The 18042-nt window shown below is 40.8% G+C and overlaps 1 protein-coding gene across 1 annotated transcript in view; it reads left to right on the top strand.

Annotated features, from left to right (window-relative positions):
- Positions 1 to 17522, top strand: part of LOC121514042 (carbohydrate sulfotransferase 8-like) — a 353781-nt gene extending 336259 nt beyond the window's left edge. The window contains exons 3-4 of the mRNA XM_041794107.1: positions 10841 to 10878; positions 16368 to 17522. Coding sequence (XP_041650041.1) covers positions 10841 to 10878; positions 16368 to 17522 — 1193 coding nt within the window. The remainder of the gene's footprint in view (positions 1 to 10840; positions 10879 to 16367) is intronic.
- The last annotated feature ends 520 nt before the right edge of the window (positions 17523 to 18042 follow it).

Raw genomic sequence — 18042 nt, 5'->3', positions numbered from 1 at the left:
TTCTGTATTCTTTTTCTTTTTTTTTTTTTTTTGTAAAAAAGCCAAACTCTATTTAACACAAATTATTTATACATTCAGTAACTGGATAAGACACGGGAAATGCAAAGAACTACCAAAGATGCTTTCAAAATAAGACAAATCTGAAATCACAACAGAATGGCTCCGGTAAAGCAGCCTTTCAATGTAAAACATTTTTCAGTGACAGAAAAGAAAGCCATTACTATAATGCTGGTGTTATCAAACAGTTTAACAATTAAAATCCCATCTTAACTAAAGGGCTGAGGTGCATTCCTTCCCTGTGCAGCATCCTTAACCAATTCACAGTGTCATACGTAGGAGTAATGTGGTGACGGGAGTGCTGATGCATGAGCCGAGCAGCTGCACCACCTTGGAGCAGAAGAGGCAAAGTGCTCTGAAAATAGTGCAAAGGTGTTAATGCAGCGGCACAGCCTTACATCATAAATAGTCTTCCTGTGAGCTGGCTCTTTATCTCACTGAATGTTGATGTAGTCTTTGTATGCTCAGCCTGTGCTCTGCCATGCACAGACAATAATACGTCGGAGCATGTGTTATTTATGGTGCAAGGCAAACACACTGATTTAATGTGGAGGAGGATGTGTCTTTTTTTTTCATTTGAATTGTAACTAATGAGGGAGCGCCCCTCTGATGATTTACGGCTGTTCCTGACTCCTGACCTTCATGTGGGGTCAGAGGTGGAGGGGGAACCCACACATGGCATCAAGAGCATGATGTAATTTATGGGTTTTATTAATAACTCTGTCCTCGACTGCTCCCTCTGAGGAGCCATAAAGAAGGAATAGCACAGAGGAGGTCAGAAAAAGTTATTATGGGGTTAAGAGGAGAAGCTGAAGAGGCAGGTTAATATACGGTATACACTACAATTTCCAACATTACATTGCCCTTTCAGAGTTCTACAAAAGAAGTTTTATTTAAATTCATGCTAATTACTCAGAGAGTATACCCTCCTCTTTTTTCACTTTACTCATAACAGGCTGACCTTTGGTGACCTTTTCAGCCTCTACTGATAACAAGAAGGAACTGTAGCAGTACTGGTAGACGTTAAAAGCAGTTCTGCACAATTAAAACTCTGCAAAAGGGGTGCTAGTGTAGCTCAGTGGGTAGAGCAGGTGCCCATATAGAGGCTGTGGTCCACAAAAAGGCCAAAATATAATCTTTAGAGAAAAAACACTCTGCAAAAGACTAAAATTGTACCACCGTCTATGAAAAAACATCTAATGCCCATCCTTTTCGTATGGCAAGCATGCTGCTCTTGGGCCTGCTGGTCTTGGTATTTTTTACAATAATTTGGATACCATGCAGAAAGAAATTAAATAAAGAACATGAGTACATGTTAAAAGCATCGCCACATTGATCCATTTTTTGCATGTTTGCATTTTCTTCCAATATTTTCAAGGTTTCACCCGCTTCAAAAACTTCTCCTGCCCCCCCCCCCCGCTGCGGTCCTGCAGTCTCGTATTGAGCTGAAGCAAACAACAAACAATACAGACTTATAAGGTGTAATTACCTCACAATGCCCGAATCAGAAATGTCAAATGAGTACAGAAGCTATCAACATGCATTATGCAGAGGTAATGACACGACTCTGTCATTTGGCTGAGGAGTAGACCTTTTATTTTCTAACACTTTACAACCTTTTCAGGCGGCAGCTTATCTGATGCCAGCTGCTCGCTCATGGCTCTGTGCTCCGAGTCCAGGAGGTGAGAGGAGGAGAGAATGCGGGGAGTTTTTGTTTTGAAAACAGAGTTAAAAGTTTTAAATGTCAAATAACTTGCATGCTGTGTTTAAGTTTTTATCTGTGGTAAGGAGTTTTAATTAGCTAATACCATATACATGAGCAAACAATCATTTTACAGCCAAACACGAACTCTCCCACCAGTTCTTTCAATCACTCTGATGTTGGCTTCAGCTATGAATTAATAAGAACCTTTTCTCAGGTCAAAACCACGGCACACGACTCCCTCGTGTCTGCAGGACTTATGTTAATAATGTTTAAATACAGACACTAACCTAGAGGGACTATAAACAACATTTAAGCATTTATGGTTCCAGGACTATGTGAAAGGGGTCACTTATTACAACAAACCTTACGAGGGGGAAACTACAACAATCTTAGCTTTTATGCATTTACCAGAGAATTACTACATGTATGATTAACCCTCAGTGGGGAATGTTAAAAGTATGACAAGCACAGTTTAACTATTACAACAAAAATATTTAGAGTGCAGTGCAGTCACCCAGCTGTTTCCAGCTCTATTCACTGCCTCGTCACTCCAATAAAGGCAAAAAGCTCAAAAGATAATCTTAAAAAAATATTTAGGGTTCTGTTTGACTTCTTCAATGGCTAATTAGTGGCCTAAACCACAAAGAAAGCCTTGCTGTCTGACCTTTGTTGAACTTAAGAACCACAGAACACAAACACAGCTGAAAAGTTTGGTGACTCAGTTGGCCATTTTATTGTCTGGAGGACAGCCTCTGTCTTTAACTTGGAAGGTGCTTTTGGACAGCAGGAACCAGCAACTTTTCAAGAAACTTTCCAACCCCAGGATCCAGGGTCTAACTTTAGTTCTGGGGTAGAAAATCTACCCCTTCAAAGTTCCCATCTCAGGGGTAGTACTTTCCAAAAGCCCAGGAACTATGGGGGTTGAGCTGCATATGTAGACACAAATGTGGGGTTTTTTTTCCATGTAGACTTACCCAAAATGTTTCCTCTGAGACCTAGTCCACTCGTAGGCGGGTTTTTTTTTTTGCTGTGTATTTTGGCCTTCCTGTGTTTTAGGTCACTGTTTGGAAAACTCCTTCCAGGGCAAAGGTTTTTAGAAACACAGAAAGTTGAAGTCTATGTGTGGATGGGGAAAACTAAGATTTGGGCTCGTAACACTGTGCACTAGTTGCTCCTCTGTTTGATGTCGCTGGTGCACAGCATTATCATTTTTGTTTACACGACGAAGGTGGACCTGGCCAAACTTGTGCTGTGATGATGTTGCTAGCTAGACTGTTTTCATACAACTCTTCAAGACTCAAACTCTGCTGCCAGCATCAGTGGTTTTTAAGAGACCCAGTTAGGGTTGGAAGGAAAACTCTGAAAATGAAATGCTCAGTGAAGAGGAATGGTGAAGAAAATTCACAATTCACATGTCAAGGACATCTGTGAATAAGCTGCTTCGCCCCCACAGTGACAGACTAGTGTGGATATGACCTGTGCATTACAGAGCATTTTGGCATTCTGATGTGGACAAATATGTTTTGGGAAATGTAACATGTGTTTACAGGATCATTTCTGAAAAAACAGAAGGGCAACCTTTTTTTATAAAAAAATCTGTGGATGAGGCCTAAGCCTCTTTGTAAAGTTGTGAGTCCATGTGACGTCTGGGTGAGCCAATGTGTGCAGCAGAAAACGCTCTAGAAAATTCAGCACAGGCAAGCAAGCAAGGGAATTGAGACTTTTACATCACACAAGTGTGAGCTGGTGTGATTATTGTGCACACAATGACGCTGTTTCCAGCGTTTTCTGCTTGCGAATTCACATTTTCATATTTGTTAAAATTTTGAGTTTTGTTTTGTCCAATGACACATGCACTGATATATAAAGGCAAAAACGGACATTATAGCATTGGGTGCTATTTTTGTCCAGACTTCCTCATCAGCCATTTCACATATCTTGTCACCTTACAGGAGTTTCAGGGGCAGGCTTGCCCACAGATTTACCTGGGCCCCTGAAAAACCCAGAGAATGGCCCTGACCCAGTTGTGATTTATTGATGAAGTCAGTGCATGTGTGTCAGATCAGTAGCATTGGTGCTAGCATCCTGGCTAACAGTTCCCTCATAATGATGCTCAAATGTGTGTCAAGCTAATATTTGGTTATTATATTGGAATAATTTAGTTATGCTAGTTTTTAACCCTTTAAACCACTTTTTGCACCCATTTTTGCAGCTTTTTGCCCATTATTGCCACTTGTTTTCCATCAAAAATTCTCCTTTATTGCCACTTTTAGCCATTTCTGCAACTTCTTTTCGTCACCAATTTTTGCACAAATGTTTCACTCTTTGCCACCTTTAATAGGTTAATACCAGTTTTTTGTCCATTTTTGCCACTCTTTTTGCCCCATTAACCATTGTTTGCTACTTTTTACTCATTTGTTTCCACCTTTTATCTCTTTTTTGCCATTATCACTGATGTTTGCTCAACTGGCTCATTTTTGCAACTTGTACTTGCCATTTTTGTGCCTTTTTGCCACTTTTTGCCTATGTGTGCCACTTTTGCTTATTCTTGCCATTTTTTGCCAGTTTTGTCTATTTTTGGCATTTTTTTGGCTACCCATGTCATTTTGCCATTTTTTACCCATTTTTGCCACTTTTTTGTCACTATTGCCCCTTTTTTGCCACCCCCACCCATTACTGCAACCTCTTTTTGCGCCATCCGTTTTTGACAGTTTATTGCACTTTTTGCAGCTTAACAATCGTTTATGCCAATTTTGGCACATTTTTGCCTCTCCTTCCTGCCACATTATCCCATTTTGCTCCTTTTTACCTACTTCCACAACTTTTTTTCCCACTTTTCAACCCTTTTTGGGGAATTTTTAACCCATTTATGTCACAGTTTGCCTATTTCTGCCACTTTTAGTCAATTTTTGCCCCTGTATGCCCATTATTACCACTCTTTTCACCACCTTAACCCCATTTTGCCACTTTTCACTCATTTTTGTCTGTGTTCATAATCATTAAATTTTTCTACTTCAACAGTTGCGTCGTCTCCTCCAACTTTACTTCTGGCATTCCAACATTGGAGCACATTCTGGCCTAGATTTGAAATCTCAATCAATAAAAAAGTAATTGTGTTTTTAAGAAAAGGGGTTTACATTGTTAAAAAGACTACATTGCACTACAGCCTGAATAAATTCAATTCATTTCTGTTGCTTCAGTAAGAATAGTTATTTGGTAAAAACATTATATATATATATATATATATATATATATATATATATATATATATATATAGATAAAATAAAATGTCATTATCACAGCTTAACTTTATAATGAACTGTGATTTTGACCTTTAGCCCCCTTATTAGCAGCCTTAGGCCGTGTTTGAAATGGTGTAAAACTTTACTTAATGAAATTAGTGAACACAGTCTCCTAACACTGATGTCCTTCCAAATCCAGCAGATGGATTAAGTCTTGTGTGGATGTATGATTCTTATTGATTAAGAGGGAACCACTTGCCTCCTCCTGCTTGCTTTCCCAAAGAAGCACATCATATCTGATTGGATTAAAGGTGTGTTATTGTTTCACTCTCTGCCAAGCCTGTTCTTTGAGTTATGAACACACAAGAAGCTCTCAAAGCTTCCAAGCCTTCCTTCAAAACACACTCTAGTCTTCTGATGGCACGTTTTTTAAGATGCTTCATGTTTGGTCTTTAGAGATCGTCTGCAGGCACGTCTTCAATCCTGATTCACTGATTGCTCACCCATCACCTCCTCCTCTCCTTCCTCCTCTTCCTCCTCCAACAGCTGCTCTCTCTCTCTCTCTCTCTCACTGGCCCAGCCCTGGAGGATTTCAGCTCCAACTGAAACATTGTTTTATCTTTTACCACAACAAGTTAAAACATCAATGGAGCAGAGCTTAGAGCTTAATACCTCTGTTCTCCAGTGTTTTTACCTCTGATAAACCCACACCGGCACGCCTGAGCTCTGTGTTCCCACACAGAGTCAAGTGGAGGAGGAGCATGTGAGCAGAGTGCAGGTGTGGGTGGTTTGTAGGGTGGACAGGGGAGAGCAGCTGGTCAGGGTCACTGTGACTCGGTGTGCTGAATGACTAATGATAGGTTTACGGTGACGTCCTGGCTTTAATAGCGTGCCAGAGGAGAAACCACCTTGTCTGGCTTCCAGCAGCCTCCTGGCCTGTCTCTGCTTCAAACTGGCTATTTAACAAGTTCTCCCAGAACATCCAGGCCGCAATCCTTCACTTAACAAGCTCATTATTTCACATTGTTTTTGTCCTTTGCTCCTCCTCAGCAGCAGTGGCAGACAGAGGATGTTTGATGTGTGTCGCTGGTAGAGAGACGTACAAGGGTCTTTTAGAGGGAGGGATGATAATGGATCCGCTAATGATGTGGCCCTTGTTTATATGGATCCTCACAGTAACGCTGGCTTGTCTGCATGAATATTCAGTGGCTTTGTGTCTGAGAGAGAGAGAGAGAGAGAGAGGTGGACGTGCAAGGTTACTTTAGAGGGCAACAGAGGACAAGGCCTGAGAGGTGATTCTGCTTTTAAATGAGCCTCCATCATCAGGAAACTATAAAGCAAAACTTATCAGACGCTTATTTAGATCTTTGTGAACTGCAGATTTGCACCAGAAGATTCAAAGCTTCTAAAAGGAGAGACGAAAACAGCGTCTGCAGATGGAGACAAATTCAGCTTTCTTGGTCAATCGTTTTCTTCCCATTACAAAATTTCCCACAAGATGCATTCATCCACAAACTCCCCCTCAGTTCTGCAGAGTTTCTATCCTGTAAATATTGCAGAATACAGCAAAAATCTACTCAATACAGCATAAAACTCTAAAGCCTTGAAACTGCAGCACACCTAATGAGAAACATCCACTTTTAGAGCAATTATAGAATATTTTTGTCCAAAAATTCTCTGTCTATTGAGACGTTCACATCTTTATGTGGAATTCAGGGAATTTTCCTCATCTCACAGATGAAACCTCAGTCCTAACAATTTATCACTGCTTCAGTCAGCAGCGGTAAAAATCAATAGCATGGTTATGCTGAGTGGAATTGACTGAGTGTGAAATTGCAATCAAACAGCAACTATTACCCTCAACCAAATAGATGCTACAGAGATAAATGATGTTTACAAATCCCCCATGAAATTCATGTACATTGTTTTACTGCGTGTTTCGGTTCAGCTTTATCAAGGAAAAAACTTTATGACATCAGATGAGAATTTTGTTTCATACTAGAGAGGCTGAAACATTTTCAGAGACATATCTCAGCTGTGTTTGTCACAAAGTTAAAGAATATATCAATATATATCAAGTCAGAGTCTTTCAGAAAGCTTTATTACCAGTGCTGAATAGGATCTGAATGTGAGGTTCAGGCGCTTTAGCTTCAGTTCCATTTAACTTCATTAGATTTCATTCATCATGTGTCTTTTCAAATTCTAAATTTTATAAAAATCAAGGTCAAATAGTCTGAAATGTGACATTTTCCTTTGAATTGTATTAGTGCTTCATTTAACTGTCAGAATAAAAGGTTGGAAATGAAACAGAGGGGGTGACATGCAGTTGGAAAGTGCGACAGAGCTGACATCAACTGCTGTGAAAAAAATCAGAACCACAGTGAGACCAAACAGCCCTCAGACAGAAACTATTAAACCTTTGGAGAATTTATTGTCAGAACAGTGGAAATCTGTTTAACAGGGTCACTTTTGGCAGATTCTACCAACTTAAACTATAAATCTTAGTCACAATGCTGACTAGGACCACTGAGTTCCAAAAGCTTTAGCGTGACGTCTGTGAATTGACCCTGCTATTAACGAGTCATTATTCATTTATGAACAGGTACAGCAAAGACTGGACGGACAATAACACAGCACATTTACACCTGGTATGGAGTGTGCCTCTGGGTAATCTGTTTATTGAATGGACCATGTACCCCATTTCAACCTATGTAGACCCGTTTTGGAAGTAGTGTTATCTATGTAGCATATGCAGCTAATGGAGCCACATAGGCTACATTTGCTACGTTAGAATGTTTTCATGGAAAATTAGCTATTTTCCTGTAAGCAGCCTGTTTACTCAAACGTGTTGTAATCAGGTTTTGCAGGTCAGGTTTCAACTTTTAACCTGTAACCCCTGCTCTGATCCTATAGAAGTTTGATTCAAATTTATTATGAAAGTTTGAGCATGTGTTTCCATTCGGACACAGATGGTGTCTCAAACGAATGGATTGTGGTGTTGTCAAAGTTGTACAGTTTTTTCAGCCCTTGACCTCAGCGCCAGAGACCAGGTACCTCTGTTTTCCCTGGAGTGGTTAAAGCATACAATGTTACACAATGTACAAATTAACATTTTAAGGAATTGTTGAACAGGTTACTTACATTCAAGAATAAATCTCACTTTATGACTATGTTTTTATCTAAAATTGGACTCATTTTGGGATGCAGAAGGCCCAGGTTGCACCCTTTGTCTGGCCTGTGGCTACTTTCCCACAATTTCTCTCCCTTTCACTCATCCCTGATTCCAAATCTATCCACTGCTCTCCTCTCACTAAAATAAGGCCCTGTCCACACGGAAATGAATTCAGGAGTATACGCAAAGGTTTTTTGTTGTATCAGCGTTTCATCCACACAGAAACAGTGTTTCGGGTGACTGTAAATGATACTATTTGAAAACGGGTCCCAGAGTGCATAAATCTGTAAATGACAACCATTTCGTCTCCGTGTGGACGGCTATGCACATCTTTCTTGAAACGATTACATCACACATCTCTTAAGGGGCCTGCGCGGGTCCGGCCAAAACAATCTTCTTCTCTCTTTTCGTGCATTTCCGGGGCAGTGTTACAGCGCCACTTGCAGGCAGGGCATATGCACTACAGGTCGTTTTTAGTGGTTCTGTGTTTACGCAGATATTTCCTGAAACGATTCTGTCTTTATGGAAAACTTTTTCAAAACAAAACGGCAATATATCATTTTCGTTGTCGTGTGGACGCGGCCTAAATCAGAGTTGTAGCTTTCCTGCTACCTTGGTGTTTTGCAACCCCTGCATGGGTCCCAACCCCCCCTTTTGGAGTCAATGCTGGAGGGGGCCTTCCCATTGGAAAAAATGTGGTAAAGTACCTCCAGGGGTGCTTTCCCGGTGGCTATTTCTGGATAAAGTGCCTTTCAGGATACCCTTAGGGTAAACAAAACATGATAATGTGCCCTCTAGGATGCCCTTCCACTCAACAAGTCTTGGTTGTGCTCCCTCTACGGTGCCATTTCAGTGGACAAAACATAGTGAAGTTCCTGAGTACCCTTTCATTTGATAAATCAATGTAAAATGCCCTTCAGGGTGCCCTCTAACTGTACAACACATGATAAAGCGTCCTTTCCTTTTCTGACCAAGCACTTAAAAATACTGTATATACAGTATGCCACATTACCAGTGATAACTGCTTCTGTAGAGCAACCATTCTCCAAACTAAAGCTGACCAAAGATAATAAGGAGCTCTAACTGAGGGGTGCGTTTATTTGTCAAACATGAAGCAACACCAGGCTTGTAAAAGGCACAGGGCTTTGAATAAGGAGAATAAGGACAGGCTTTAACTTGAAGTTTTACAGTAACCTTGTTGCATTTAATTTGTCCTATTTGTCTTTCAAATAACTGTCAATTACTAAATGCCTGGAATACTTTTTCCTGAGTTGTTTCAGTGGTTCATTGAACTGTCAGAATTAAAGGTTGGAAATTAAACTGAAGGCATGACATGCAGAGAGAAAGTGTGACAGAAATGACACCAGCAGCTGTGTCGAACTCAACCATGGCCAGACCGAACAGCCCTCAGACGGAACCAATTAGACCTTTGGAGAATTCAATTACCACCTTGATGGGGCTTTCAAGATCAATAACCAAGAGTGTTTCCTGACAAGATGGCCGGAGCTCCACGGGGCTCATCCTGCTCCATCAGCTTAGAACAACAGACTGAACAATTGCTACTATTGTTGTGCTTGGACGTGTTTAGATGGCGATGGCATCCATGCGTGTTGTGATAAATATTCATGTGTTTCAACATGTGAACTGATAGAAAAGATGTACAGCCTACATGAGGTATCATTAGGGTTAGAAGATCGAATAGCACAGCAGCACCCAAACAAGATTAGAAAATGTCACACACAGCCTCCTTAGTCCCTTGTTTTTTTTTCCCCTCCTCAGTCTCATTGAGAAGAATGAAGACGAGCAAAGACTCAGACAGCTACGCCGAGCTCTCCAACGCATACTAATCTAAAACAACATTGCATCTGGGCAACACATTTTATTCCCTCCCCAGCGAAGCGTGGTTAAATGCGAGATGGGGATCCGCAGATCTCATTACTTAGGGAAGGTTGTGGCCTGCATCTACGGCCCCTCCTCCCCCCCAGCCGTGTGCAGGTTCCTATCACTTCCACCCTCAGATTAGAAGTGACAGGCCACTCAGGCGGAGGTGTCTGCGTTCCCCCCATCAGCGGCCATGCAGCCCCTCTCAGAGCTGTCAGCCTGATTATCTATCAGCGGGATGGGGGGACCTAAGGAAAGGAGATGTCCAGCTGGAGACAGAGCGCTAAACGTGTCGTCTGTCCTGCTGCCACACATCTGCCAATACGCATCCCACCTGTCCCTGAAGCTGCCACAAAACCAATCTGTATGTCTTTATCACTCTTCTGCTGCCCCATGAAAAGTCAACTGGTTCCCCCAGTTTTGTTTAATTTCTTTTTTGCCATCTCTCTCTCCCAAATTAAAACTAATAGCGTCTTGTTTCCCCTCTCTTTTCTGTGCGCCCCCCCCCCAATCCTCACTTCTTGCTACTGGTACACAACTCATTTACCAACTTTTCATGCTTGTGGCAGCTCATTACACAGATAGAGCTACCTGTCTTCCCTCTGTGGACTGGTTGATCATTGGTGGTTTTTCTGCACATCAAAAGTAGACGTTTTAAGTGATAGCAGAGTTAAATTATGGCAGCCTCTGATACATCAGAAGCTCCTGACTCTTTTCCACAAGGACTTAAAAACCATGTTGTTTACTTAAATGCTGATTTTCGTCTCTCTTCTCTCTCCCCAGGCGTGAAGCTTGGAAGCACTCCACGGCAGTCCAGAGAGGTAAGTGTTTACTCCATTTCTCCCAAAACACAGATACACAGGTTGTTCCCAACTGTTATCTGAGCTAAAAAGCGATTGTGAGGCTTGTACCTTTCAGTGTGTCTGATAGTATCAGTGAGAAGAGGCTGATCTCACACCATGCATTCAGCCTGCCAGACTATACTAAGAGTTCTATAGAGTATGCATTTTTGCAAGTTAACCATTTGGATACAGAGTGACTACACTTTAGAACATGCATCCACAATATGCAATAACAACACATCTTCAGTGACAGCCAGTACTGGAACTCACTTGCCCATCTCCTCTGCAAACAGCCCACACAGTGCTTATGACAGGTATTCACTCCCTTGGATGTTTCACCCTTTTATTGATTTTATAAATCAATCATGATCAATATAATTTGGCTTTTTTTATGGAAAAAATACAAAAAAGACTCCTGAACGTTACAGTGAAAACAGATTTCTACAAAGTACTGTCATTTAGATTAAAATATAAAATAAGTGATTGCATAAATATGCAGGTCAGTATTTAGTAGATGCACCTTTGACTGCAATCACAGCACTGAGTCTGTGTGGATAGGTCTCAATCATGCTTGCACATCTGGACACTGCAATTTGACTCCATTCTTTGCAAAACTTGATGATGGATTTAATTCAGGGGTGTCCAGACTTTTTCCACTGAGGGCCACATATGAAAAAATATAAGGATGGTTTTGGATCTTATGATGGTTAAGATATGCTAAGTGATTCTGTTTGCTTCAATGGCGAGGTAATGGCTGACAAGGCAAATAGCCATTTCAGGGAGGCCAGTCAGATTTAAGGGGGCCCTGATCAGCTCCAGCTACATCTGGTTCTGGCCCTAAAATAACACTGGTACTGCTATAAGCCTTCATAATCCATCAAGGCATTATAAATCAAAATATTATTATGTTGGTTGCCAATATATTGTCCATTTTACAATGTTGTCTTCATTTAGTTGCAAAAAAATTCAAATCAATAAATTCTTCTTGTCAAAATGTTTGTTTACAGAAGTAGCATGGTAGTACTGCCTTGTGCTGAAACCAAGAAGTACAACACAGTCAGGCACAACCTTCATGTTCAAATGTGGGCCATATTTCATCTGATGTTTAGAATTTCAGAAATGGACAGCGGGCCGCATTTGGCTCCAGGGCCATAGTTTGGACACCCCTGATTTAACTGAACTCTGAGGGATGTTCAGAGTCTTGAAAATATTTTTGTGTCATCCCTGGACATATTCTTCAACAACCTTTCATCTGAGCTGCTTGGATTGTTCTTTTGTGTTCATGGTGTAATGGTAGCCAGGAATACTGATTAACCAGTTATACTACAACCACTTGAGACACATTCACTGCACTCAGGTGATCCCTATTTCACCAATTGTAAACCTGCTAGCACCAACTGACTGGACCTCAGTTGAATTACATCATTCCCTTTAAAGGGGTTGCATATCTATGCAGTCACTTATTTCAAATACATATTTCACTTAATTGGCATTACTCTGTAGAAATATGTTTTCACTTTGAAATTAAAGAGGTTTTCTTTTGTAATTTGGAAGGCCAAATAATATTGATTAAAATCAATGAATGGGTAACACATCCAAGGGAGTGAATACTGTTTATAACTACTGTACATACTATCTGTGGCTTTCCTACCATGGCTTGGTATCCCTACATGTCAGGTATAGTGAAACTAAAATGGGGGCAAATTATCCTCAAGCTAAGAGGGTGCTTCTTCTTAAGCTTCTCCCTCATCTTGCCATAAACATGCTTATGAAGTACATGATGATGTACTATGTAACAAATAAACAATGTGTGGTACTGTTAAATTGAAAATTACTATTTGATCAAAATAACAGGGATTTATAATGTGTTGTTTGCCGACAAGCCTGTTCTATAGCTGGCTCTCTTTGTGAACAACTCACAACTCCTACTTGAGAGACAGCCTACTTTTCACACTTTTGTTGTTGTTTAATAGATATAAGAAGGCAATGTTTTACCAGATAAAGTTGTTTGGGAACTGAAAGATCAGCTCTTATTACTGAGTTGAGCCAAATAATCTGGATCTCTATAAAGAGTCCGATTTCATATAACTTTGACTTAGGCTGACAGCTATAAATAAAGCCATTCCTTTTGTTTGCATGCAGATTATAGTGTCAGTACTCACTTAATCTACACAACCAATCCAAAGCAGGTAAATGCTCAGTATGCAGTCTGAGATATTGAATATCAAATTGTTTACAGTACTCATTGAGATGCACGCAAAGTATTAAAGTTTGTGTTTCCAGATGCCCAAATCAGATATAATTCCCATTTAATGCATTGTGTAAACAAGGTTTAAAGTAACTGCCCAATCCCACCAGAGTCAAAGCCCCTCCTCTGGAGCTCTTACAAAGCCAGTGTTTTCAGTGCTACTGTCATTCTTAGTTGTTTTTGTTACCACACTCACAGTGCTCTCAGTTAAAAACAGTTCAGCATTTGGAACAGGGCTGCATTCATCAGTGTCACTATCACAGTGAAGAAGGAGCAGGACTTCTGATAATGGTGTCACGTTTCAGGGGTAAAGTTTCCTTGTCCGCATCTGCTAAGTCAAGACAGGATCCCTTTACATTCTGGAAAAAAAACAAACAATTTGACCATGAATTAGGGCTTTTAACTAAAAAAAAAAAATATTACATACAGTGAGCCTGGGTCAGATGAATCTGTATGTGACTGACTTCCTGCCTGCCTGCCTGACTGGCTTTCAAAAAACCAATCACTCTGCCAAAACACAGAGTTCCGTCAGGCATTTAAACGGGCATCTCAGATAGTCACGGTCAGCCATACTAATCTCGTCCTGATGTTTTTAGTTTTGTCATTGCAAGAGGACACCAAGAGTTCATTTTCAATTCATTTTCTGTCCTTTGGTTTCACTTTTTTCCTCATCTACAGAAAGCATCCTCTGTTGTTTTTGGAAGCCCATTTCTGCCAATAAAAAAGCAGTGCTTTAAATGGGCCGGTACACACCTGTACGCAGTACCGCCACTTCTAAATCTGGCCCCTTAGCGTAGCGGGACTTCTCACCAGGCGCCTGTTAGCTCTGCTGTCTGCTCCACAGCTTACAACTTTTATCTATGATTTATGATAGCATCTAAATAGATGCACGGCACACTTGCTGATGCTGTTTGCCGTGATGCTCGTACAAACAGGTCCAAGCGAACTCACCAGTCACTGATGGAGGAAAACAGGAGTAAAACACGTTCACCTCTGCTGACAGTGCAGGACTAGACCGGCTATGGGAGTGGTAGCTCCTCAGCCGACAGGCCTGATTCTCCACAGACACGTGTCACTGCTGGTACTGCTGCCAAATAAGAGTTTAGTAATAACAACATTGTATAACATTCACATAATTCAAAATGAACAGCCAGACTGTTGGTCAAAGAATCATAGACAGTGTATATGGTGGCAAAGTCCATTCACAAATACAGCAGGAAGTCAGGGTGTGGAGAGGCGGTTTATCCCTACATTTGTTGCTGACAAGGCAAATCTACTAAATTCATTGCATAAAAATGTTTTTATTCTATATTACTTTATCATGTTTTTACATATATAATGTTGTTGTGTTCCTTTAGTTTTTATGTTATTTCATGTTTCATAGTTCAGCTTACTTTTTTAAGATTTATTTTAAGTTGTTTTGCCTTTATTTGGAGAGGACAGGACAGTGGATGGTGTAGGAAATCAGGTAGAGAAAGTCAGAAATACTTACCCACCGATAATAATAATACACTTACTGATACAAAATAGTCTATTTTAGTCTTACAAAAAAAAAATGTTTTTTTAATTTTTTTTATTGTTTATTATTGTGCTCCCCTTCAAACATGCAGTTTATTTTGATGTCATTTTCATGTCCATGGTGACTCTGATCAGCTGGCTGTTAATAAAAGTGCCAGTGTGATATTGGGTATTTACTCTACATAAATTTGACTTAAAAGCCACAATGTTTCAACTTCTTTGTGGATAAAAATACCCAATGTATTGCTTAAAAATCCCTGAATGATATTGGTCCATTTTCATTCTGTGGTTGTTTGAGATACTGACAACAGGTGATTGAGGGGAGTACTGCCACTTAATTTTGTTCACTGACAGCACTGAAAAAGAGGAAATATTAAGGTTAGGTAATCGTTTATAAAAATCTTACATCAAAATTGCAAGATAGTAAGCCATAATTAAGAGATATATAGCCACTATTGTGACTTTATAATAATTTGGACTTTTTAATCTCACTATCATGATATACTGTCTCATAGATCTGACTTTTTATCCAAGAAATACAACTTACTATCTCATAATTTTGATATAAGAATATGTCTTTTTTTCATAATTACAGGTCTTTTTTCTGTAAGTGGTGGGTATGGGCTTCCATATTCTTCACTGGCCTCTCAAACTGTGTTTTGAAGTGGGATGTAGTTATGTCCTTCTTATGAACACATAAAAAGTGATGACTGACTGGCCTTTGTCTCTATTTCTGCATGGCTGTTTGAGTAATCCATGTAGGGTAAAAAGTTTATAACTGTTACTGAGGTTCAACTTATCACAGTCCCCTGCTGACGTCACCCCAGCCTGACTTTATCATTCTATTATCCAGGTTTAAAATAGAATCAGAGAGAGCTGCATCCTTTTTGACTCGCACATAATCTATGAATGAGGTATCTATGGCAGACATTCAGCCCTCGTACTACTGTATCCTCTCTCAGCTGACCCCTGCTTGCTCTTATCTCGGCTGCGATCGTCAGCACCAATGAGAGCCTCACATCAGTGCAAACCCTGAAGTACGTGCTGTCTGGTGAATAGGTTGCTGCCCTGCGCTCGCCTTGCACATTAAACAGACAGGGAGGAACCACTCCTTCCTTTTTCTTCCCCTCCAGATGTCCCTGCAGATGAAAGAATACAACCATTTAAGTCAGGAGGGGGATGTGCAGAGATTCATGATGGTCTCATCACCTTGTCTGTAGTAAAATTAAAATTATACATCCAGTCCATTGGCTTTATGGTGCCATTACAACATTTAATTGAAATAAAATGTCAGAATGCATGATGGCCCAGGGCATCAAATGATGCTAATCAGGCAGTAGATGATTTTAATTTAGATCCCCCATTAAGTGTTTATAAGACATTTATATGATATTACAGCTCAGTTTACTGATAGGTCAGAGATGGCATTAGGCAGTGTGACATTTGCATGCTACAAAGTCAGACTTTAGTTTGAGGGGTAGTGAAACAGCACCATCAAGTGGACAGCTGAGTACAAGAGGTCTGATGGTAGGTAAATGTCAGTTTTTGTGGTTATAAAACTCACATTTACTACATCATAAAGTGTAAAGCATTAAACTATTTTCTTGCATTTTTAATCACATCATCATCTGAAAATGTTGCTATTTGTCTGAAGTAAAGACATGCCTGCCACTGATTCCTACAACCTGTCTTTCTTTTATAGACTCTTTCAACACAGGAGAGAGAGAGAGAAAGAGGCAAATCTGACAGCTACCAGGACCATAATGCAGCAGAGAGCATTTTGTCCAGCCCGATCCCTCCCATGCAGTTTCCACACTTTGAGGACAGCAGACAGACGGCAACCCCTGGGTCTCGGGAGCAGGACATAGGCTCCCTTCATGTCTCCAAGAGGCACCGCAAACTGCTGAAAACGAGCCCCCCAATCCATCAAAACATTTCCTCATCTTCCTCTTCTTCGTCCTCTTCGTCCTCTGTCTCCTCCTCTGCCCCGGCCTTTATGGGTTCTTTTTCCCCCGAGAGCTGGAAAAAGCTTTCTGACATCCTAGAGGCACGGCGACAGCTGATGAAAGAGATGTGCGCTAAGTACAAGAGCAGCATCTCCAGGACCATCACTCGCCATCATGTTAAACATCTCTTTGTGGAGGACAAGTACAAGCTGCTGTACTGCCAGGTGCCCAAAGCAGGCTGCTCCAACTGGAAGAGGACCCTGATGGTGCTGGCGGGTCAGGCCCCCAACGCTCAGAGCATCAAACATGACACCGTCCACTACGGCCACCACCTGAAGAAGCTGGACAGCTTCGACCGTCAAGGAATCATGCAGCGTCTGGAGACCTACACCAAGGTCATGTTTGTGCGAGAACCGTTGGAGAGAATGGTGTCAGCTTACAGGGACAAGTTTGAAAATCCCAACAACTACTACCACTCCCTATTTGGGAAGCCCATCATCTCCAAGTACAGGGTGAACCCATCCTGGGCGGCGCTGAAGACAGGCAGCGGGGTCACATTTAAGGAGTTTGTACAATACCTGCTGGACGTCCACCGGCCTGTGGGAATGGATATCCACTGGGAGCAGGCCAACCAGCTGTGCAACCCCTGTCTTATAGACTATGACTTCATCGGAAAGTTTGAGAACATGGAGGAGGAATCCAACTTTCTCTTGCGGTTAACCGGAGCGCCACCCAACGTCACACTGCCCAGTTTTAAAGACAGGAACCCAACAGATAAGAGGACCTCTATGCAGATCACACAGAAATACTTTACACAGGTCAGCGCGTTGGAGAGACAGCGGGTCTATGACTTTTACTACATGGACTATCTGATGTTTAACTATTCCAAACCTTTCAAAGATTTATACTGACTGACTCCCATCATGACGCCTGAATCACATTCCACTACGTCTTCATCTCCACCATGACAGGAGTCTAAACAGAAAGATGCTGACTAACACGCTCACACGGATCTTTGCATCTAAGCAGAAGGATCAGAGACCAAACTTCCTCTGAATTTCACTAAAGCTGCTTTTTATGAAAACATTTCTACCAGGATATCTTCATCTTAACACTATAATGAGATGAGAAGGTTCATGTGTTAATATACTAAATCCTCAAATTGTTTTATGAAATGAAATATTTATCCACTTCATGGCACATGGTGAAGGAAGACAGATATTAAAATTATGATTCTGATGCTCCAAAAGAAGAAATAATTATTGTGAAACAGGCTTTAAATCATGCCTTTCTGTGAGTCAGATAGCATTTGCAAATGATTCATCCAGTTAACACATGGGTGGGATCTTCATTTTTCTACATTTAGAATGGATTTCAGTATTTCCACCTACATTGAGAATAATCACATCACATACATTTGATTTTTCTTGG

Source organism: Cheilinus undulatus, linkage group 1, assembly GCF_018320785.1.
Source record: "Cheilinus undulatus linkage group 1, ASM1832078v1, whole genome shotgun sequence".
In the NCBI taxonomy this organism is placed as follows: Eukaryota; Metazoa; Chordata; class Actinopteri; order Labriformes; family Labridae; genus Cheilinus; species Cheilinus undulatus.
Note: the sequence above shows the minus strand (reverse complement) of the source record. Positions and strands in the feature narration are given on the sequence as shown.